This window comes from Epinephelus lanceolatus, chromosome 15, assembly GCF_041903045.1.
Source record: "Epinephelus lanceolatus isolate andai-2023 chromosome 15, ASM4190304v1, whole genome shotgun sequence".
Lineage (NCBI taxonomy): Eukaryota > Metazoa > Chordata > Actinopteri > Perciformes > Serranidae > Epinephelus > Epinephelus lanceolatus.
Window position 1 is genome coordinate 35,011,953 of NC_135748.1, and position 24,929 is coordinate 35,036,881.

At 40.0% G+C, this 24,929-nt stretch overlaps 1 protein-coding gene and 1 long non-coding RNA gene across 2 annotated transcripts in view; one reads left to right on the forward strand and one right to left on the reverse strand.

Moving 5' to 3' along the window:
• Positions 1-2,590: 2,590 nt before the first annotated feature.
• The window catches only part of dcaf5 (ddb1 and cul4 associated factor 5), a 28,796-nt gene continuing 6,457 nt past the window's right edge, over positions 2,591-24,929 (forward strand). Inside the window, exons 1-8 of the mRNA XM_033643039.2 lie at positions 2,591-3,061; positions 5,865-6,008; positions 6,627-6,663; positions 6,779-6,918; positions 11,031-11,160; positions 14,472-14,685; positions 20,885-20,951; positions 24,129-24,256. Of these exons, the coding sequence (XP_033498930.1) occupies positions 2,854-3,061; positions 5,865-6,008; positions 6,627-6,663; positions 6,779-6,918; positions 11,031-11,160; positions 14,472-14,685; positions 20,885-20,951; positions 24,129-24,256 (1,068 nt within the window). The 5' untranslated portion in view covers positions 2,591-2,853. The remainder of the gene's footprint in view (positions 3,062-5,864; positions 6,009-6,626; positions 6,664-6,778; positions 6,919-11,030; positions 11,161-14,471; positions 14,686-20,884; positions 20,952-24,128; positions 24,257-24,929) is intronic.
• On the reverse strand, positions 5,982-8,593 carry LOC117267263 (uncharacterized). Its single transcript, XR_004502549.2, has 4 exons — positions 8,278-8,593; positions 7,256-7,327; positions 7,003-7,125; positions 5,982-6,118 (listed from the first exon to the last, which is right to left on the reverse strand). It is a non-coding gene; the product is annotated as an uncharacterized LOC117267263 (long non-coding RNA).

A 24,929-nucleotide genomic window follows, 5' to 3' on the forward strand; every position in this document is an offset into this window, starting at 1 on the left:
CTTGTGGGCCTTTTCAACTGTCATTTTTGGCTGCATCAAGTCAAGCCATGCCACGCTGATTTGGGTTTTCATTATCTGTTAAGACATGCTGTGCCATGCTGAGCTTCGCCTTCTCTGGGGTAGGCCCAGAAGCCGGGCCGCATGCTCTCAAATGGGTCGGGTGACGTCTCACCAATCGCAGCCAACCCCCAATGATTTTACCACCAGAGACTGTTACAACTAATCTTGGGCCAGACCTGATCTTGTGGTCAACCTCACAGAAGTTCTTGTACATCGTGGAACTAACAGTACCATGGGAGGCTGCTGTTGGGGAAGCTTACGAATGCAAAAGCCTCAAGTACACAGATCTAGCAGCTGAGGCAGAACTACGTCGCTGGCATAGAGGATTCGTAGCCACATCATCAACCAGGCTTCTGAAGAGCATGGAGGTTCAAGGACCGCCCTTCCATCAGAGGCAAGTCACTATCATTTGGCTCTGGATGAAGAGGAAGGACCCCAACTGGTCTGCAAGATGTCCAACATGAGGGGTAAAAGCAGAGGGGGGCACACCAGGTGTCGCCATTGAGCCCTCTGGAGGTGTCGTGGTCTTATCACCAATGAAGGAAGGTGCCTACCTGGTGACCCTGATGGAGTAATTACCCCTCTTCCACTCAAGACACGAGACACCAGGCAAGTGCTGATTACTCTGAGGGATTGTAACAAGTCCTATAAGCTCCACTCACCTTATGCATTGTAAGGTCAACTTCCTGCCCCACCCACCTCCATGACATCACACCATTGATAGCATGCAATTTTGATCATATGGATTCACAGCTATTGCTCAGAAAAAGTTTTTTCTTCACTTGTAAGGCGAGAAAGTAAAGCCAGTAAAGTTACACTGTCCCATTTGACCTTATGTCCCAGTCACCCTTAATTCACCCCAACCAGTAGATGGCAGTATTTGTTTGGGTGATATGTTGTGACCCAGTGACAAGGATTTCTGTTTTATCAGAACTGAGCTGAAGAAAATTTATCAACATCTAGTTTTTAATATCATATCATCCTGATCCCCCAACTTGTATTTGATAAGCATTTTTAATTTTTCATGGCTATTTGGGATCAGTAAGACCTGATAGGTACAAAAACTAAAGTAAATACAACTAAACCAGATGAAAATAAGTTCCCAATGTCCTCAGATGAGTCCCTCTTAATTAACAGTGTCTTAGCTTGTTACTGTCGCTACTGTTCCCATGTATTGTGCTCTTACTGCCACTAGATGGCACAAAAGTGTCCATGGACAAGGACAACAGATCTAAGTTAAGGAGAATGAAGTATAAGGTCAAGTAAACCCAAAATGTGATGTCCTCATATGAGTATGCAGGGTCACAGAAGGTCAAGATAGGCTACTTGTAGGGGAGAACGCAGTATGTTGTCACACCTTTTACTTTGATTTGAATCAGATCTCAGCATGCTGAGTTCTCTACAGGACTGCCTACATCCTCCTGAGACCGACACAAAAGTGGAGAACCTGATCATATTTTATGGGTTGAAAGTTGTTTATTTAAGTTAAATAATGTTTGTAGTTTGATATGGCAATAAATTTGACCAATTCTAGCAACAGTAACAAGCTAAGACGCTGTTAATTAGGACACTGGGACTTAATTATCGTTGACAATGTTTGGTTTTCTTATACTTATCGGGTCCTACTGATCCCAGATAGCTAGGAGGAATTAAGGATGCATACCAAACAAAAGTTCAGGTCTCAGGAGGTCAAACCACACCATTTAGGTTGGCGACCTGAAACCTAAAGGTGTGAATTGTGGTGAATTTAGGTCATTTTTCACTTAAGACCTGTGTTAGAAACTCCTTGGCCTGGGTTCAGTGAAACATGGTGTTGGTTATGTATAAACCTCCTGAGACCCTAACCTTCGTTTGGTAGACATTTTTTATTTCTCCTAGCTACTTGTTACTCAGTAGGACCCAATAAGTATAAAAAAAACTAAACACTGTCAACAGTAATCAAGTCCCAGTGTCCTCAAACGAGTACTTACTAATTACGGTAGCTTGTTGCTGTTGCTAAAATTGGTCAAATTTGTTTCCATATCAAACTACAAACATTATTAATCGTAAATAAACAAGTTTCGACTGTTAAATTTGACCAAGTTCTGTCCACTTTTGTGTTGGGATCGGCTGCAGACTGACTTAGCAGAGATGGCTGCCATCTTGTTTTTACATGATTAGTGTATTGTGCTCTTACTGCCACTAGATGGCACAAAAACATGTCCACAGATGAGGACAGTAGATCTAAGTTCAGTAGAATGAAGTGTAAGGCCCAGTAAACCCAAAATGTGATGTCCACATATGAGTACGGAGGGTCTCAGGAGGTTCAATTTTTGTATTTTGTAGTTTTGTAGCCTACTTATATACTTGAGTAAATGTACTTAGTTACATTCCACCACTGCCACTTTTAAGCCACATGTTTAGGTTGGCTAGCTGAAACCTACAGATGTGAATGGTGGTGACTTTAGGTTATTTTTACACTTCAGACCTGTGTTAGAAACTCCTTGGCCTGGGTTCAGTGAAACATGGTGAGGTGGTGTTAATACAGAGTGGAGTCCTGGCTGGCTGGCTGGTGATGCTGAGTGACAGACAGGGGGAGAGAGAGATCCTCCACCACCGGAGCAGGAAGCTGCTGCTGGGACTGCCGAGAAGACAGAGGAGGTACAAAACAACGTCGACATCAGCGGGGCTTCCACCATAATGTAGACCAAACAGAGCAGCAACAGCCGTGTGCCATACCCAACAACACGACTGCATGTCGAGGGTGCAGTGGTGGTGAAAACAAAAGCGGAGCCGTATTTTTGCACGGTGACAATGAAGGAGCTGAAGGGCTGCGGTATGCGCTCCTCAGTGGGCTTTCTGTCCCGCAGAGAGCTGACTGGGCAGCCGCTCATGAAGGAGGAATTCCAGAGACGCAGACTGGCCGGCTGCACCAGCCTCTACAAGAAGGATATGCTCGGACACTTCGGCTGTGTCAACGCCATTGAGTTCTCCAACAACGGAGGGGAATGGCTCGTGTCTGGTAAGTTGACAAATCCCCTCTCCCCCTGGCTCAGACTGTTTTAATGTGTTAGCATGCTAACGCTAACTAGCCAGGCAGTCAGCTGAATCCCCTCTGGGCTAGCCGATGCTAACCTAGCCTAGCCGCTCTCGCTAGCTAGCTAGCTAACGTCAAAAGCAAAGAGGCAGCAGCTCAGAGGGCAGCAGCCCGGGACCTGTTCCCATATGTCAGCCCGTCACTTCATCACTATGTGGCCGCTCAAGTGCACATTATGCTTCCCTGGTGGGTCTAAACATGGCTAACTCCTGGAGACACACAGCTATTTATGTCCATGGAGGATTAAAAAGCATCATCTGGCCTAGTGTAACAACCTGAGGCTTGCCATTTTACTTTGCACAATAGAGCTGCACTTAACTTTTCATTTTCAGTATGTTAGCATGACTCCACCTGACCAGGTAGGTTAAATTGTTTAGATGCACCTCATTAGCTCTGACACTTTGACAGATATATTCTCCTCCTGGACCGTTAAGTATGATAATTAACCATGGCAGACATGATAATGACCTCCTGATCTAGATTTTGCAATAAATGCCTCAAACATGTGTGGCTTAATTTTGCTGTTGTGTATTGAATGTCATCTGCAAAAGAGTTTAATTGCAGATTATGTGGTGCAGGGCTCCAACTAATTATAGTAGATTAAAGGATAATTGATAAATAATTAATTATTGTCATTGGTATTTTATGTTTGAAGTTACATTATTCTCTTATCTGCTTTTATTGTTTTGTGATAGTCTTTGTAATCTCTGCTTTGAAGTGCAAAGTAGGTAAACGTAATATCATTATTATTATCTATTCAATAAAAGTATGTCCATCACAGGTCTTTAAATGCCTTGTTTCCTCTAACCAATAGTCCCAGACACAGAGATGTCCTGTTTATTTCACTGGTGGAAGAAGATTTTCCATACGTAACAGCAGCAATATCCCAATTTAGAAACACTCTGTTACAAGTTAAATTCATGCATTCAGGGCGTGCACTAGCTCAGTGGGTAGGGTAGGGTAGGTGCCCCATGTACAAAGGCAGTGTCCTGTCTGCGGCAGCTGATGGTTTGATTCCAGCACATTGCCCTTTGCTGTATGTCATCCTCTCTCTCTCTTTCCCCTCACGCCTCTGACTGTCATGTCATTAAAGGCTGAAATAAGAAAATAATCATAAAAGAATAATCTTAAAAAGTAAAATAATATATGAAAATAATATACAAATAATATACTATAAAACAATACTATAGAATGACATACTATACTAAATAAAAATATCTATACTAAATAAATAAATAATAATCTTAAAAAAATAAAGCCATGCATTCAAAATGTTACTTAAGCAAAAATATAAAAGTACAGGCATCAAAATAACAAATACCAAAAAATAAAAGTGTTGACGGTAGAACTAATTTTAATTACTTGCTTGTGAAAATCTCTCCTTATAACAATACATAACATGATTTATTTGTTGTTTATATTTTGTATTATTTATATAAATCTGCACCTAGCAACTAAAATTATCAAATAAATATAGTGGTGTAAAAAGTGCAATCTTTGCTTCCAGAGTGTTGTAGAGTAGAAGCTTTAAAATAGAATTACTCCAGTAAAGTACAAGTACCTCAAAATTGTATTTAAGCACAGTACTTGAATTTATGTACATAATTACTTCTCATCAGGGGTTTATATCTGAGGTGGGACCAAGTCTTTGATTTGCAAGCCACATCTAAGTCTCAAGTTTTAACATACAAGTCCTGAGTCAAGTCCCAAGTCCTGAACTTTGAGTTTTGAGTCCTAAACATGTCATAACGTGCACTTCACCATCTGTAATGCCATTTTAACAACAGAGTAGTAATATATTAAATTTACAAAAACTCATGAATGCTTTTTAAGATTTGCACTTATTCGTTTAAGTGCAGCTGACCATAATTACCAAAAACAAGTAGTGCTGACATTCACATTCACAGCATGCAGCTGGTAAATGTCCTAGCTTGTTGTGTTTATCATATTTAATGTTGGAAAAATTGCGTTTTCTTCCCAAATTTGTGAGACATTTTCTGTAAGAGTGTTTTTCCTTTAAAGTGATCTTGCATGTTGTTGTTGTTGTTGTTGTTGTTTATATCTAAATGAAATAAAAAAAAGAACATCAACATAAGTTGATTTAGAAAATAAAGGTGAATGAATTGATTCGCGGCTTTTTTTAAATAACATACTTTATAATCTTTGGGCTTTGGGAAGGTGTCAAGCATTCTGAGTCAAAAGGCTCAAGTCCAAATTAAAGTCCAAGTCAAGCTACAAGTCTTTTTTGATGTTGTCAAATCATGTCTAAAGTCATTAAATTTGTTAACTGAGTCTGATTCAAGTCCAAGCTGTGTGACTTGTGTCCACACCTCTGGTTTATACTGATATTAAATAAAGACAACCAGCAAACTGTAGAAGCTGGAACCAGAGAATGGGTGGAGTTTATTTTAAAAGGACTTTATATAGATCAAAATAGTTGCTGAATTACTTTTCTGTCTGTCCAAAGAGTGATCGACCATCATAGCTCTAAATCTTTTCCTTCTGTTGTGAATTACTGGAACATTTGAACTAATCACTTCTCTAAGAATTGATTGAAATTAACCAATCTGTTAATGAAACATTGGTCTTTGGTTGAACTGCTTACACCTTAGACATATGCATCCTTTGACAGGGGGTTGTAGGTAAGTCAAAAAGTTTGGAAACCACTGCTCCAGACAACACTGTGGTGTTGGTGTTGTCAATCCATCTAATAAATCATGTGTTGCAGGAGGAGACGACCGCCGGGTGCTGCTGTGGCACATGGAACAAGCCATCCACGCTCGCTCCAAGCCTGTGAAGCTGAAGGGCGAGCACCTGTCCAACATCTTCTGCCTGGCCTTTGACAGCACCAACAAGAAGGTCTTCTCTGGCGGTAAGAGCGAGAAATACATCTGATCTGTGCTCTGTCACAACAGCAAAGGCTCATTCCTTATCCTTGACCTTTGACCTGTGTAGGTGTTTGTGTAGCTTGTCCTTGGGGGCCTGTAGGTGGAAGGTAGATCTGATTAAACTGAAAGCTTTGATGCACTCGGAGATACAATTTTAGTTTTCATCAGAGAGCAGAGACTCTATTAGATAAAATATTTGATGGATACTTTTATGTGCATTTAAGTGGTCACAGAAATATTGTAGTTACTTTTTTTTTTTTTCAGTTCTTCCTGCTCATTTTTTGAGCATGTCTGTTAATGCTTGGTTTGTTTAGTTTTTATTTTATGTTTTGCTCAAAATAAAGTCATTCATTCACTCACGTGGTGAATTCTGTTCACTGACTGTTCTCAAACCGCTATGCAAATTAAGTCAAGAGGAAAGAATATTGATAATGGTATGTAAAGATTTAGATGACAGAGCTCAATGGCTGTTAAAAAACCCTGAAGGCAAAGCAGGTTTTGCATCTGAACATTGAGGTTAAATATTACAGCAGAGCGCTCATCCTGTGCACCTGCATTCCTTCACTGTGTGATCCACACGTTGTCCGTTTGTCGTTCTGCAGGAAATGATGAGCAAGTGATTCTTCATGATGTGGAGAGGTGGGTTAAATTACACTTCAGACACTTAAAGCAATCATAAAAAGCTTTGTTGTCCCTTGAGTTTGCATTTACGCAAACAAAACAATTAACATTTGGGTGATTGCGGTCCCAACAGACGGGAAACTCTGAACGTGTTCCTGCACATCGATGCCGTGTACAGTTTGTCTGTCAGCCCGGTCAATGACAACGTGTTCGCCAGCTCGTCTGATGATGGGCGCGTTCTTATCTGGGACACCCGCGAGCCGCCAAGTGCAGGTGAGTGGAGGAGGAGGAGGAGGAGGAATGTATGTTCCTGTCAAGCTCATTGGTCATAATAATAATCATTTTATATAGCAATACCTGGTGTTTCAAGTCTTCATTTGTCATGCACAACAATTACAGTGGCGTTGGCTGTGAAATTCTTGTTCTCAGGTTCTCCAACATTCCTTCCCAAGGTCCAAGGAACCTTTCCTAGGTTCAAGTCTCCCACATGCAAATAAAAATGAGAATCCAAGACAAAAAACACAGATAAAAAAACAGATAACTCACACAGACACCTACGACATGATATCTTATGGTCTGAAGTTCAGTTTAGGACAAGATGGTACAATACCTTGTTGTTGCACATAGGTGAGACTGTGAGTGGGAGTGATGGTGTCGTCTGGGGCTTTCCGAGTGGAAGATGCTGGGTTAAGATTAGATAGACAGAAAAGTAAGAAAGAGTATAGATAGAAAAGTAAGGGTGCTTTCTCACCTGTAGTTCGGTTCATTTGGTCGCACCTGAGGGAAAAAATTATTCATTATTGTATTTTAGTTTTCGTTCTGGTTCCTGTTCACACTGACTCTTTGCAAACAAACCAAGAGCAGTTAACATGAAGGTCTACTGACGACAGGTAACTCATTGATTGGACAGTTTTGGGGTTTGTCATCCTGCATCATCAGGACATATGTGGGGAAATCAAATTCTGGTCACTAACACATGTTCATGCAGCAGCACTTTAATGCTTCTAAAGTGTTCGTATTTATGTTCTTTGGTGTCACAAAGAGCTCATAGAGAAATAACTGATTATAACCATTATAATTAGGCTGACTTTGCCTGTTGCGTAGCTGCAGATGGGGTCAGCTTCCTTCTATTAGTGAGTGTAGGAGCTGTTTGGGCTACACATGGTCACAGGTTTCCATCAGTGTCATTTCCAACCTTACTTTGAGCGCTTGTACTCCTCTACCAGACTGGACACAAGGAGCTCTAGAGGGCCCTTTCTGATAAGCCTTATGTTGGTAATGCACCTGCTGGGGAGACCTTGCCACTTTATGGCTAATGAACTGATCAGTCTCTCCAGTCTGTCAACCTTAAAGCCCAGAAACACCAAACTGAAACTGCCGACAGTCAGCCAGCACGTATGTTCTGCGCTTAAATGGGAGGAGATACCTCTACGTACCAGCAGACAGCGGTAGTCTGCATTCATCACTCAAAAAGGGAAAACAGAAGACCATCTTTATGCTAGTTAGCCTGTTAGCACTTTAACAACACAATCCAATCTCGAAAGAACAGCGCATATTTACAGTGAACAACAACACACCATCACAAAATGTTTCTGCCAAAAGAGCTCAATGGCTGAAGAAAACTAGGCTCACCTTATGTAACAGGTTTGTTTTGGTCTCAAGCCAAGAGGGAGTCACTTCTGTTTCTCCTGCTGTGTGCTATTCAGCATGTTGAATCGGCCAAAAAAAGCCAACAGGTTGCCAACGAGGGGCAATGGTGCGGGACACACCACACCGACGAGGGCGGCAAATGCTCACCAGTGGGTGAACTTTGACTGACGGCTGACCGTGGGCTTGGTGACTCAGGGCCTTTAAAGATGAAAATATACACTGCTGTTGTGCGAGTCTTAAGATAGATTAAGAAGTGGTTGTAGAAGAAAGCAAATATCGTGTGGCCTCAGCCTCTCAAACCTCCTTCACTGGAAGATAAATGAGAAGTTAGTTGGTGCTCAGTCTGGTGGGTCAGTGTGTAAATTAACCCCTACAGTGGTCTTAGTGGTAATAAAAATACACAAACGCAGCTTGTCTGTAAAGCATGTGTCTTCTCTGATGTTGTCTCTATATAACAGTAATATAAAAGCCCCTCACAGTCAGTCTCTCAGTGTATTTAAGGGACTCTGCTGGACTGAAAATAGGGTGTATAGTGGCTCTAGATGGGACTTAGTGAGACTTGTTGATAACTTTAAAAATGCAGTGGATCATCTTGCATGACGTCCACATCCTTCTATTTTTGAAGCCCTCCTTGTGACCAAGTTGGCCTAATAATACATTTAGCAGTAATCAGTACTCTGTGTGTGCCAGCAGGCTTTTTATGTCCGTCTGTTTCGGCACTCACAGTTTGAAAGGATGACAGTTAGTCACAGATGTTTCTGCACTCCTTTGTTAGTCGAGCTGTCTCTCTAAGGGCTGGTGTTTGAGTGTTAATCCCTCTGTAGCCATGAGTGTGATGCATTAAAATAAGTAAATACACCTGGGCTGGGGAATGTTTGGATTAAATTGGTGATTGATGTGAGTGTTTGGGACTGGCTGGTGAGTTGACTGCCCTCTCCTGGAGTATAACTAGGTCGTATCAAACATAAAACTGTGATAAATATACGTAGAAATTTTTCCAATATTAAAAATTACTTCCAGGGTTCCTACAACTTAAGGTCAGTTAGATTTAAGACGTTTTAATATCACTCTGAATGAAAATTAAGACCAGTTTTTCAATAACCAAAGTTAAAGAAAAAAATGAAACGACATCAACGTGACAGGGATTTGTGAAATAGTTTTTTAAAAAGCACGTGTTCAGAAGAGGGACCAAGTGTGCACACACATCCAGGCAAAAATAATCAGGTACAAGAATGCTTATCTGGTAAATGGACCTGCACTTGTACAGCACTTTCTCGTCTTCCAACCACTCAAAGCGCTTTTTAAAGCCATTTATACACACATTCACGCACTGGGGGCTGAGGCTAGCATACCTGCGACACAGCTTTTAACACACTCATACACCGATGGAACAGCCATCAGGAGCAAATTGGGGTTCAGTATCTTGATCAAGGAGACTTAGACATGCGGACTGGAGGAGCTGGGGATGGAAGTGCTGATCTTCAGATTAGTGGAGGACCCTCTCTACCTCTGAGCCACGGTGGCGCTCGTAGTTATAATGATGGTCTGGACACTGTTGGATCCAAATAAATATTTATAATCTTTTCTTTGAAAGCCTTAAAACAAGAAATGCTTTATGGTTTTACATTTCAATATAAAAACAGATTCATAAAATCCTAACTCCCATGTTTGAGTATTTTTAAGACTTTTGAAAGATTGATTTAAGACACCCTAATATCAATTAAGACTTTATTTTTACAGGAATGAATTTATTGTCTCTAGACTAGAAAAAAAAATCTGTTTTGCATCACGAAAAAACATTTTTATTGGCATTATTACGGAAGAAAGTATAAACAAAACTAGGTGGTATTTAGGCTCAGTGATGCTCTGAGCTAAATGCTACCATAAACAAGCACTAAAAGCACAGCTGATGGAAATCTCACGTTTTGTCATAAGATGATGGTGCTAGATGAAAGGTCGGGGGAGGGGTCGCCAACCATACTGAAAAAAACTGAATAGTTATGCTGATGTTAGCTCTCAGAACATCTGATGTTGGGCAGCACATTCAAACACAGGATCCAGGGAGCTGTTTCAACACTTTATTGTCGACATGGTGGGTGAACATTTTGAAGGTGGTTGTCGGATTATTTTTTTCTATAAAAATGAGTATTAAAAGAAAATGTTACTGCGCTGCATCGTGTTAAACAATAATAATAATTATATTGGTAAATTAGGTTATGATTTAACTCACATCATTAATGCATCCACTGTGGTATTACTCTTTTTCTTCTTAAGAACTGTCCAAACCTGGCACGGTTTGAAGGGAGAAGAGAGTCACAGGCCTGAAGGGTGGAGTTATATAATGTTGGGGGGAGTGGTGTAGTCAGGGACAGTCTGATGCAGGTGGGGTGGAGACTTGTGATTTAACAAATACAGTACATCCTGTGGGGTTCATGAATGTCTGTATTAAATTCCTTGGCAGTGCATTTGGTAGTTGTCAAGATATTTCCCTCAAAACAACAGATGCGAACATGGTGGTGGTGCTAGATAAGAACTCAGGGGACCCCCAGAGTCAGTAGGAAAAACTGACTTGACACCATGGATGTCAGTAAAAGTTTTTGTGCCAAGATGTTGAGATATTTCACTCCAGACCAGAGTGAACCGTTATTGTCAGAGCTCCTAAAAACCTGCCACATGAGTTCACACAAATGTTATTAATCATGTTATTATAATTCAAATCTCATCTCTTCCTGCAGAGCCGTTCTGCCTGGCCAGCTACCCCTCCGCCTTCCACAGTGTGATGTTCAACCCTGTGGAGCCCAGGCTGATCGCCACAGCCAACTCCAAGGAGGGAGTGGGATTATGGGACATCCGCAAGCCACGCAGGTTAGACCTTTTATTTTTTACAGCTCTTAAACCTTCTATCTCTTCTTGACCCAGTTTTTAAGAGACAGCCCAAGTCCACAGCTCCCTGTGGGGAAATTAGCTTTTATTGCAGCATCACTGAATAATATCACAAGCATGCAAATAAAGAGAAGTGGAGGTAATAAAAACAAAGACAGAAATTACAGCTAATAAAAGTCATTAGAGTTAATAAAACAGAAAAATCATGAAGAAGGTAAGTGGCAAAACACACTGTTGTGTAAAGTGATGAAAAATAATCATTTTTAATGAAAATTTGTCAAATGGATAGTTGTTTCTTTGTTGTTGTTTTTAGGATGTTGTGTGTGATATTTTTAAATAAAACGGCAGCAAGCCCCCAGAGTCTTATTTTGCTACTTTTCTCTTTGTGTCAGGATACTCCTTGCCAAATTTCATACTTGTATAACTATTTATGCCATCATAGCATTTGCATTTGCACTATTTTGCCAGAGACATGTCCCAAAAAATGGGGTTTCAGGCCCCTTGAGACAACACGGCAACAAGTTGGGGGTGCTCATTATCAACTTGTGATGGCCCAAAGTATAAACAGGCCAACAGGAAATAGTAATGAAAAAAAAGGTAGCAGGAAACATCTTGGGGGATGGATCTCGTTCCTGGCGTATATGCTCTCATCATAGCCACCAGACTCCATTGACAAAAACACTGATTTAGGCTCGTTGAACACAGGAGCTGCTGGTCTACCGCTGCCTCAATCTGTTGGTTTGTTTGTGTTATTGTGTAACTTTGGTGAATCTGAACTAAACATTTAAGATGCCAAAGTCACACAGTAACACAAACAAACTAACTAATCAAGGCAGCAGTAGACCAGCAGCTCCTGTGTTCTGTGATGATAATTTATTGTTTTTCTCAATGGAGTCTGGTCATGAAGAGAGACTAGGTAAGTTTCAATTCCCTGTTGGACATTGCTCTCTGACAGCGAGAAAAAGCAGTGAAAATATTCTAAATATAGCTTTATAACTTAAACTTAAACTTGTCTGCTTCTCCAAACTGGAGGCGTGCCGACTGCCATCTACTGTAATACACTGACTGTGGATAAGTACCTCGTATAACCCCACTAAGAAGATCTGAACTATCCCATTACTGGTCATTTCAGATGTTTTGTTGTTAACATTGATTTTGGACAGAAGGAGCTGTTTGTATCAACAGAGTCAGTTTACAGTCAGGCGTTCTCATCTGCTCTTGTGATGCATGTCAGTCCTGCTCATGTCCACCAGGTGGTACTGTTGTCTCACAGTTAAACTAATCACCACTGGCCCTCCGCCACCTGCAGCTCCGTGTTGCTGCAAAAACCAAATGTTTATGCTGATAAAATGACTGTGAAAACGCTTAGTGCTGAGTGTCTGTTTACACACTCTCAGGTTTGGTTTAGGTTTTGGTTACTAGTTTACAATTGATGGTGTTTCCAATAAAAGAAAGCACTGAGTCATTTCTCTTCCTCCACTGCTGGCTCTGCCTGGCTGCTGTTTACGATTAGAAAATCCCTCAATGTACTATCTGGTTTAAAAATAGCTTTCAGTTAACGTGAAAGTGTTTATTTGGAAAAGCAGATATTATTTATTGTGTGAGTGAACCAGTGAGTATCAGTCAGAATGCTAAGATATCCAAAATGTTTCAAGGAATCATGTTTTTTTAACTGAGCACTTTGAAGAATGGCTCTTATCTGTTTTTGCAAATGAGCTCTTTCGAGTGTATTTGAAGAAAAAAATCTGTTTTAAGTTTGGTTGACCAGTAGTCGTCATTTAGGACCATTAGTCAACTAGTCGCCTGCATGTTTACGATATTAAGTTAATTATTAAATTATATATTTTGGGCTTGTTTTGAGGCATGGCCAAAACGTGTTCTGTTAAGTCACACTGACCTTTGACCTTTGACCACCAAAATCTAATCAGTTCAGCGTTGATTTCAAGTGAACGTTTTTGCCAAATTTGAAAAGAAAAAAAAATAATTCCCTCAAGTTGTTCTTGAGATGTCGCGTTCACGAAAATAGGATGGCTATTGTCGGTGCGGAGGCATAAAACCATGAGGTCTGCACACTCTAGATCCCTTAAATGCAGTTTTCTTAGCACAACCACAAGTGACGTTTCAAGCTAATGCTCTCCTTCAGACTCAGCTGTATGTCTGAAGACGCCATCTTTTTTTAAAAACTCTATATTAAAAGTATTTTTAGATGTTTAGACAAACTATAAACACCATAGAGAACACTGTGTGGGGACACCGGTAAAATATTTATGAGTCCATGTGTTAAAATAAAGGACAGAAAGAAATAAGGACAGTCCAATTCTCCCATTGAACACGCCATCTTTAAATACATATGCTCTGGTCACATGACTGTCATGTGATGATAAGTATTTATTTGGATCCTCATCGAAAACGAAGAAAAATTTCCACATGTAAAATTCACCTCTGTAATGACTTAAATATTTTTATCAAGACATTTCTCATGATAGATGCATACATATATACAGTGTGGAAGAATAGAGATGCATAAAGAGGGATCTTCATTTGTTTTCTTGGTTTGTTTTTTTTTGTGGGAATGTGGCCTGTGGTTTGCAGGCTTCACATTTTTATTGTGAGTGGGACTTTCACTGGTCTGGTCTTGGTCTTGATACACTCTGATCTTGGTCAAAACTTGGTCTCAGATTAGTGGTTTTGACACTGATACATAAGGTTTCTAAATATAATAATAGTAATGATAATAATAAACTTTATTTACAATAGCACCTTTCGAAACATGGTTACAAAGTGCTTAACAAAACCGAATAAAAGACAAAGCAAATAAAACAAGGTAAAAGCAGTAAAAACAGAATACACATCACAGAGTAAACACACAAAAATAAAGCAGTTAAAAGATGAGACTGAGTTTGCAGCCCTGATCTCCTCAGGCAGATCATTTCAAAGTCATGGAGCTTTGATTGCAAAGGCTCGATCATCTTTATGAATTAATCTGCACTCTCAGAACAGCAAGAAAAGATGCATCTGTGAATCTCAGGGTGCGAGAAGGAACACAGGGCAATAAACAATCTATTATGTAACTTGGAGCAAGGCCTCTCAGGGCTCACGATATTCAAAATCAAGTAAATAATTCCCACTAATCAACGTCAGGCTCATTATGATAATGACATTAACAATCCTTTGTGATAATATATCAAGCTCAACTCTCCCGACATCTGATTCAGGCAGATTTGGGAAATAAGAGTATCCATGCGTACAAGTCTCACCCTGCTTTAATGTGTTCTTTCCCTCTACTCTCTCAGCTCACTGCTGCGTTACGGAGGCAGCATGTCCCTGCAGAGCGCCATGAGTGTTCGCTTCAACAGCACCGGCACCCAGCTGCTGGCACTGCGTCGCCGCCTGCCGCCCGTCCTCTACGAGCTGCACTCCCGCCTGCCCAGCTTCCAGTTCGACAACCAGGGGTACTTCAACTCCTGCACCATGAAAAGCTGCTGCTTTGCGGGGGACAAAGATCAGGTGGGTCACAAATCCTCAACTAAAACTATCACCAGTACGTCTAGTAGAGAATTATACGGCAAAAAGAGGCGAGCAGAATTTGAAGGCATCTATTTCCAAAGTGTAACAGTATCCCAGTATTTCCAAACACACCATCCACCCACACACAAGGAAATGTATGTCTGAAATTTTCCATATCATGTACATATAAGCCAGCATGTATGGCTCTCCCGGGTGTGATTGAGCTTCTGATAGAGCAACACAAACAGTGGAGACATTGTTTTATCTGACGCCGTGGTTTCTTTAAATGGAAGGAGAGTATCAGGAACATGTGGGAGCAGTCGGAGTAAAAATAGAATAATATTAGTTCCGTCTGTGAAATTGGGACTTTTCGGTGTTGGAGGAACACCAGAAGCCCCTGTGCTCAGCCAACAGTCCTCCCGTTGGTCCTCCTCAGACATGACATCACCCTGCAGCCATGTTTATTATGTTAACATCATTCTCGGGTGTCAGTGCAGCTCACGAAGGCTTAAAAGTTATCCTTCTCTACATGAGTGAAGGAGTTTAAAGGTTACAGGATCAGGTCAGGGCTGTAGGGGAGGGTTGCTGGTTTGAATCTCTTCACCTGCCGCCAAGTAGCGCTGAAAAACTGGATCTGAATTGAAATTTAGAGAGACTGTTGATCTCTAAATGATGAGTGGAGATTGTGGCCTGAAGCCCAAACAGAAGTCATAAATAATCCTATAATTTACTCACGATTATTAGATGTAGTCTTTTCATATGCGTACGTATATAATTGAGTCTGAGTTAAAGATATAAACTAAGCATTTTTCTTTTTCTCAACTTACGACAAAGATAAACAGGGTTCCCACAGTCATGAAATTCCTGGAAAAGAAATTAAATTAAAAGATTAAAAAAAAGGTTTTCTAGGAAATGGTTTGAAATTAACAGAATGTTTTGCAATAGTTTTGAACATATTTATAAATTTTTTGGGCAGTTTTATGAAAATATTTTCATAAAAAAACTGATTTAAAATCTAGTGCTGCCCCGCACGCACTGGAAAAAATTTTTTTGGATTTACTTGATTTTAATGTGTTCAGTGGTCCCACACAAACACATTAAAATGAACACATAAACCATTAAAAATTTTCTCAATAACCATTGCTCGTCAAACCAAAATACATTTAATTCACATTAGACTGTTTAAAAGAATCATGTTGTCTTTACATATAATTTTCAGTTACTGTAACACCAACTTACTGTATAATGTCAGAGTAATTTAATCATGTCCATGGTACCTGATTTTTATCTGTAACTCCAACTTGATTTCTTAATGCTAATATAACTCCAATGTATCGTGTAACTTTTAAGATTTTTTTATGTTATAAGCATAAGCACAAAAACACATTCGATATCACAAAAATAACTTTTACTTGGTGAAAAATATCTGGAAATATTCTGGAATTATTAATGTTAACAAATATGGTTTTGAAATATATTTGAGGCTAATGTTAGCTTGGCTAGCAAATCGTAGCTAACATTTGCATTAGCATTGATTAGCTGAAAGTGCTAACCAGCAGATAAACTGGATAAAAGCGCACTAAAAATGCTGCATCTCAAGAGACCATCTCTACCTTTGACTGATTTGTTAGGTTTTAATTACCCTTTCCGTTCCCAGGAGGCGGGGCTTTCCATTCCATTGAACAGAACATGACTTCTTTTGTTTATTTCAACATGATTGAGACATGTAGACTTCAAATCTCTTCAGATCGAGTTAATTCTACATGATTCAGATATGTTTAAAGAGGAACATTAAATAATTATGTCGACAATAAATAAACAATAAATGCATACAACTCATCACTTTTTCAGCGTGACCACTAAAATGTCATTATACACATAGCCCAGACAGGCATCCTGTTATCACCAAGGTCACGCCCCCTTTTTAGGGAAAGAAACAAGAGAAAAAATTTATTTTCTGCTGTATGTCATTGGTTTACCTTCTGACCTTGTTGCAGTGATGTACAGTGTACTCCAGGGTATGTCAGGACACTGTGACATCACTGTTAGGTGTAGTTACAAATGCAACAGAGCACATTTACTGACCACATCCAGCTGTGATGCAACAGACGTGAAACTCCTTCTCAGACAGGGCAGTGAATCACTGCTCTTCAGCCTGGTAAATATTATTATTAATATTACTCCTGAGGTTTTTGGGGTTTAATAATCACTTTAAGTTGCTGTGATACACTCAGAGCTGCAGTAAAACTGTTTGACCACTAGAGGCTGTAAAAACAAACAATAGCAATATGACCATACAGTAAATACTATTACATGATATAAATCTGTCAACCAGAGATACTGACATACCGTCTACTCCAGGGGTGTCAAACTCATTTTAGTTATACAGCCCAGTTTGATCTCAGATGGGCTGGACCAATAAAACCACCGCACAATACTCTATACAGTATGTCAGTTTTTCCACATTCAGTCAGTCGACTTCTCACTGTCATTACATGTACATTTATCCACACATTTCCCGATACAGATTCTTTTGAACTGAAGCTGCTGATTGACATTATCTGGCACAGTGTTCAGTATCTTTAAACACAGTCACAGTAAGTATTTATTGTCGTAGCAGAGGGCTGTATTCTGGTCAGGGAGGAAAAGCCTCTGAAACAGAATTTGACATGAAGTAGGCATTGTTTAACTTGCTCCTGAAACCTGGCACCTCTTGGTCTAGTCATCTAGTGGGCCACATTGGACCCTTTGGCAGGCCGATTCTGACCCATGGGCCCTATGTTTGAAACCCCAGGTCTGGTGCTTGGTCCTGAGTGGTGGAGTCAGGAGGTTTGCACCCTTTTTAGCTTTTTTTTTAAATATTAAATGAGCTAGCTTCCCTGATATCTGTAGGTAGTGTGTTCCATAGCTTTGGGGTGTAATTGACGAAGGCTGCATCCCTGATCTTCGTCTTCCTGTTGCTGGGAACCTCCAATAAACCAGCAGCAGATGATCACAGTGTTCTTGGAGGCAGATAGTTAACAAGGGTGTTAGCAGTGTAGCTTGGTCCGAGCTCATTTAGGGCTTTGTATACAAGGAGGAGGAGATAAAAATCAATTCTAAATGTAACAGGAAGCAACTTGAGACACACTAGTGTATTTGAGAGACGACATCTTTTGACTCATCTCTACATACAGATATCTGAGAAGAAAGAAAAAGCTATTGGTTTGTTGTGGTTTTTATTGGTTTGGTTTATGTTTCTGGTACCAAAATCTTGTCCTGTTGCCTGTAAATGCTGCATACATATGCAGATATCTGTTTATAGAGATTATTTATACAGTGACAATTTTATTCATATCACCCCTTCCCACTGTGTGTGAGCTTACAGACTGCGAGTGTGACTGCCTACAGATTTATTTTGGAGGGTCGTGAGCAAGCCACAGTTTCAGTTTGAGAACAAAACTGGAAAATTTCTTTAGGATTTTTATGCAGAATAATTTATACAGTGTAAATACAGGATGTGAATTTTAATAAGACAGCAGAGTTTAGAGGAAAAGAGAAGCTTTAACATGTGACACAGACCGTGATCGAGTTTAACCAGATGATTCGGCTTGTTTATTTACTGCTCTCACAGCACTCTGGTTCTTCAGAAACTTCCTCATATAGACGCAGAACCACAGACAGCAGAGGATTTTCTCAGAGTGACGTGAAAGCAGAGGTGCAGGGTGGCAACTCACCACACAAAAATGATGGAAAGGAAAAAGGGAGGGAGTTACAGGTGTGACATTCCTTCTTGACGTGTCCTCTGGGAACCTGAGGTGGAGCACACAGGTGTTCAGTTCAGAGTGTGTTCATGTGCCCTGAAGCTACAGTGGTCTGAGTAACAGTGATATGGTTTTAAATGACTGCGGAGCATTTTATGTCAGGTTCTTTTCAGATAAAGTCATAGACGACTGGTATTCTTACCAAAGGAGGTAAAACAGTGACTTGAGCGAGTGACTGAAAAAGCTCACGGAGAGCAGCAGAATATTTACAGAAGGAAATTGAAGACATTTGTTTAAATCATTGGCAGATAAAACGGCACAAAAATAATTCTCAACTTGACAGAATGTCAGAAAACCAGCAGCACGAGACAAGGCCAAAAAACTAATGTAAATGATTGAACAAAAATGTGCCTCCGGTCCAGATGGTAAAATAAAGCTCAGCAGACACTGCAGCTGAACAGAAAAGTGCTAAAAGGAAGAAGAAAAGAGCCAAGTATGAACAGAGGAGTATTTTTAAGAAGGAAAACATTCTGGTCCTTCACACTGCTCACCTAAATATTTAGTAGATGCTTATAAAAGTCGAGTGTAGAACCAGCCTCCAGCCAAACGCTCATATATTGGTGAGAAAATCCGAGCTCAGACTGTAACCACAGCCACAGGGTGCAACCACAACGTGAGCCGCTTTGCTGTGGCTACATCCATTTATAATACTTCTCCTAGATATTAAAGTCAGTGCATAAAGTCAGCTGTACTTTAAGGGGCAGTTCACCCCGAAACAAAAGAGAAACATATTCTTCCTCTTACCTGTAGTGCTGTTTATCAATCTAGATTGTTTGTGTGAGGTGCAGAGTCTTTGAGATTTCAGCCACAGAGAGAGTTATTGTGTCAAGCAAGGGAGTTCAAGTATCTCGGGGTCTTGTTCAGGAGTGAGGGTAGAATGGAGCATGAGATGGATCAGCAGTTTGGTGCAGCTTCTGCAGTGGTCAGTCAAACCGTTGTCTTTAGGGCGGCTGAGCCAGAAGGCAAAGCTTTCGATTCACTGGTCCATCTATGTCCCAACCCTCACCTATGGTCATGAGCTCTGGGTAGTGACTGAAAGAATGAAGTCGTGGATACAAGCGGCTAAAATGAGTTTCCTCCGTGGGGTGTCTGGGCTCAGCCTTAGAGATAGGGTGAGGAGCTCAGACATCCACACGGAGCTCGGAGTAGAGCCACTGCTCCTTTGCATCAAAAGGGATCAGTTGAGGTGGTTCGGGCATTTGATCAGGATGTTTCCTGGGTGCCTCCTGTTAGAGGTGTTCAGGCATGTCCCACTGGTAGGAGGCCCTGGGGCAGACCCAGAACATGCTGGAGGGACTACATATCTCATCTGGCCTGGGAACGCTTTGGGGTCCTCCAGGAGGAGCTCGGAAGCATCGCTGGGGAGAGGGACATCTAGAGTACCCTCGAACGGGCCCCGGATAAGTGGAAGAAAATGGATGGATGTCTTCTGAGTATAACTGAACTAGATGGCACTCAACATCAATGTCTCTTTCCAGAAATCATGACCTGGTTACTCAACATAATCCACAGACCTTGATGACAGAAGTTTCTTGTAGGAACTAGTTTGTCCCTGCCAAACTACACCTGCCAACCGTATCACTACACACTTCTCATTCTTTTCGGCCGCTTGTATCTGCAATCTCATTCTTTCAGTCCCTACCCAGACCTCATGACCATAGGTGAGGGTTGGGACATAGATGGACCAGTAAATCAAAAGCTTCACCTTCTGGCTCAGCTCCGTCTTCACCACGATGGTCTGGCGCAGTGCCCGCATCACTGCAGACGCCGCACCAAACTGCCAACCCATCTCGGCCTCCATTCTACCCTCACTCAAGAACAAGACACTGAGATACTTGGACTCCTTCGCTGGAGGCAGTAACTCAACAAAACAACTGTTCTTTAGTACTTTTACCAAAGTGAAGTTTTAAATGTTGGACTTTTACTTGTAACAGAGTATTTCTTCACTCTGATGTTACTACTTCACTTGAGTAAAAGTTCTGAATACTTTTTCCATCACTGGCTGCCAGCCCTTTCCTTCCCTATATGGTTCTTTAAAAGACACATGTATGTATAAGACCCGAGCACATCCCCCCACTCTGCGGCTCTGTCAAAACTTACCTTAAGCGACAGCTTTAAGTGGAACCATCTGTTAACAAAGTCTAATAACAGTTCAGACGAGGAGCAGGAGCTGTGTCGGGGTCAGACTGTCATGTCATGTCAGGAGCGTGTTTGATCCACATTATGAGACGATGAGCGCTGCGATAAGATCTGGTGGTTTCGTGCCATACATTGACCCCCCAGGGTTCCTCTGCCTCAGTTAATCTGTGTGTACATGTTCTGTATATATGGAAAGTTTTGTCCAAAGAAACGGAGCAGACTTAAACTTCTAAACATCCTTCTGTTTTGTCCTTCAGTACATCTTGTCAGGGTCGGATGACTTCAACCTCTACATGTGGAAAATCCCAAAGGACCCAGAAGCAGGTGAGTTACTTAATCTGTCTGCACTGACTGCACATTTATTTGGACGTATGCTGATGCGTAGTAAGTTTTGGGTCTCCACATGTCAGAAAAGTAGAGGTGTTTCAATACCAGCATCATAAATACCTCCAATACTATTTAAAATGCTGGATCCTATATGGGCGAGGTGCAGCTTCTAATAGTTTCCTTTTTTTTTCTGTGACTAAATGACCAATGAAATCTTGCCGACCAATGACCTCTCTAGTCGACTAACGTTTGGTCGATTGTTAGGGGGCAGCCCTAGTTAGTATTATACAGCTGTTAACATTTTTCAAAAAAAATAGTATGGGATTGGTACTCGTATCGGCCGACCTGCAGGTTCAGGTATGGGATTCAATTTATGGAAGTTAAAAATGGTGTTAGAACAAGATGTCATTTAGCTCCCATGATGTGAATGTTTCTTTTGTCTCTCTGCTAAATACTTTTTTTATAGTTTCATTTTGTGTTTTTGGTTTGTTTAAGTTCACACTGTTCATCAGGAAGTCAGGGTTCATAAACAGATGTACCACAGCTTGCAAATACTTGCTCTAAGGACAAGTTTATGTGACCTGTCATCCTGCAAGGTTAAAGATTTCAGTGGCGTCAGACTAGGCAAAACAAACCCGACTGACCTCCAGAGAGAATGATGGACGTCTCTGTGCTCTCTGCCAAGGAGCATCAGCCCAGACTGTGGTTTGCCCTCAGTTCTTCTGGTCACAGTATACTTTCCAGGCATGAGAAACGATCACATATCAGCCTCTTATTGTAGTCTTATGCCAGCCTTACACCAAACCACTTTTAAAGTGATTTCACGGTGGAAGACAAATTTCAAATGTTCAATAAAATCATGAGAGTTTTGCCAGAGTTGTCACACGCTCCTGTGATCGTGATTGTTTGGAGTAAGGTGGTCATGAAACTCAGTTCAAGCTGACTGAAGTCAGTTTTTTCCTCATCTTGACGTTTCCATTAAATCAAACATGTTTAATATCATCTCAGTTTTTAAAGTCTTATCTGATGCAAATACTAAAGTTCAATGACATGAACATTGTTAACAACCAATAGCTGCACTCTCTCCAGCACCAAACAGGAAGCAGCAAAGCAGGTAGACAGTAAACATTGGGGGGGGGGGACTCCGGGGAGGCTCAAGAACATGAACAAGTCTCGGTTCTCTTGTACTGTGGAAAAGGAGGAGAAACTGGTGATGTTGTGGAGAGAATAAGAGTTTGTGTCTAATTCAGTGTGTATCTGAGCACGTATTTTAGTGAGAAATCTTTAATTTGAAATGGTTCGACCTCTCATTCCAACAGTCTCCTCCCACTGAAACGGGTTGTCTACAGGTCCTTAGAAAGTCTTAAATTGTCTTAAATTAAGTTTTATAAATATAAGGCCTTAAAAAATCTCAAAATGTCTTATATTAACTGTCTTATATTAAAAAAAAGTCTTAAATTGTATGAAATTGAGTTTTCTTAATATAGGCCTTAAACTAAGTTTTCTTATATGAGGCCTAAAAAAGTCTTAAATTGTCTTAAATTAAGTTTTCTCAGTATAAAGTGTTAAAAAGTATTTGATAAAGTTTTCTTAATATAAGGCCTTCAAAAGTTTTTACTTGTCTTAAATCAAGTTTTCTAAATATAAGGCCTTAAAAAGTCTTTAATTAAATTTTCTTAATATAAGGCCTTAAAAAGTCTGAAATTGTCTTAAATTAAGTTTTCTTAGTATAAGGCCCTAAAAGTCTTTAATTAAGTTTTCTTAATATAAGGCCTTAAAATGTCTGAAAATGTCTTATATTAAGTTTTCTTATATAAGGCCTAAAAAAGTCTTTAATTAAGTTTTCTTAATATAAGGCCTTAAAAAGTCTTAAAATGTCTTAAATTAAGTTTTCTTAATATAAGGTCTTTAAAAGTTTTTACTTGTCTTAAATCAAGTTTTCTAAATATAAGGCCTTAAAAAGTCTTTAATTAAATTTTCTTAATATAAGGCCTTAAAAAGTCTGAAATTGTCTTATATTAAGTTTTCTTAGTATAAGGCCCTAAAAGTCTTTAATTAAGTTTTCTTAATATAAGGCCTTAAAATGTCTGAAAATGTCTTATATTAAGTTTTCTTACATAAGGCCTAAAAAAGTCTTTAATTAAGTTTTCTTAATATAAGGCCTTAAAATGTCTGAAAATGTCTTATATTAAGTTTTCTTATATAAGGCCTAAAAAAGTCTTAAATTAAGTTTTTTTTTATATAAGGCCTTAAAAAGTCTTAAAATGTATTAAATAAAGTTTTCTTAAAATAAGGCCTTAAAAAGTCTTGAAATGTCTTAAATTAAATGTTCTTAACATAAAGTCTTAAAAAGTCTTAAATTGTCTTAAATCAAGTTTTCTTGATATAAGGTCTTTAAAAGTCTTATATTATGTTAAATTAAGTATTCTTAATGCAAGGTCTTTGAAAAGTCTTAACTTTAACTTGGTTATATCTGTAGACACCCAGCTAACCAACGGAAACTGGTAGCAAGCTGAGGCGACAAAATCTAAAATTTAGAGTTTGTACGCAGATACAGTTTATCTTATTGATGCGGAATTGACAAGAAAACTGTCGACATATGATGCTTTTTATCTTGTATTTCTAGAGTTCTGTGGTTTTGTGAACACTTAAAGAATTGTTAATATTTCATATTTCTTAAAGGGGGTTTGGTGTAATATTTTCCACCATGAGTAGGCAGGCATTGGTTCAGTTTAAGTTCTTACTTGTGTCCAACTTTTCCTGAGTGTGAATGTTGTCACCTGTCCAGACAAACTAAAAAACGAAAGGTAAATGCTTAAAAGTTTAAAGTGACTGCTCCACATGGACCTACAGTGAACACGCCTCAGATGTAATTATTCTGGAAAGAAAATTCCAAAAATGCAGCACTCCAGGAATGTGGCCGTTCATAGCTCCACCTGACACATTTATGGAGTTTCTCACACTGAAAATATGTGCACTGGGCCAGTTATGTGTCAGACTAATGGGTATTTCACAGTCTGTATTCTCAGATTAAATAATCATGGCTGTCTCTGTAAAGCTGGATGTGTTTGTTTGAACAAATGCTTGGCATAGTGTTGTATCTCTGTGACTGAGCTCATGTGTTTGTCTGCTGGTGTCACATTAAACAAACCCACATCGTTTTCTTCCTCCAAGGCGGCCCTGGTCGTGTGGTCAACGGGGCTTTCATGGTCCTGAAGGGTCACCGCTCCATTGTGAACCAGGTCCGCTTCAACCCTCACACCTACATGATCTGCTCCTCTGGCGTGGAGAAAGTCATCAAGGTTAGTAAAGAAACAATATTGCTGTGTTTTTAAAGGGTACGTTCAGTGTTTTCAACCCTGGACCCCATTTACCAGTGTTGTCTAAGTAACTAATGAGAGTAATGACTTTTTAAATTGGTCCAGTATTGAGTGACAGCACCACAGCAGGCAGCCACAAAACAGGCTGCAGTGTAACCACATGGGGCATGCACACACTGTCAATTTACGTCCACTATAAGTGTTTTTTTTTGCCACTGACAGGCTCAGATTGTTATTATAAGTGTTTGACAACATCATGGAAAGGATCCCTCCAGAGATAGACCTTTCTGTTCAAGAGTAAGATCCTTTTTGTTTAACCAGAAACAGCCCTGAAAATGCTGTTGCAAAACCCACCAGACTCCATTTAGATAAACAGTGATTTAATCACTGTAAAACACACTTCATTCAAACTTTTAAAGCGGGTTTGGTTTGTCTTTCCACTGTTCCAACAATCACCAACTCTGGTTGAGTTGAAATAAACCCTTAATTCACCCAGTTAGATGTGAAAATATGCTGACTCTATACACGCCAAAAACACTTGATTTAAATGGAGTTTGGTGGAATAGGTGATGCTGATTTTAGGGCTGTTTCTGCCTAATCAAAATGGATCTTACTCTTTAACAAAAAGGTCGCAGCTTGTTTGATCCTTCGCTTA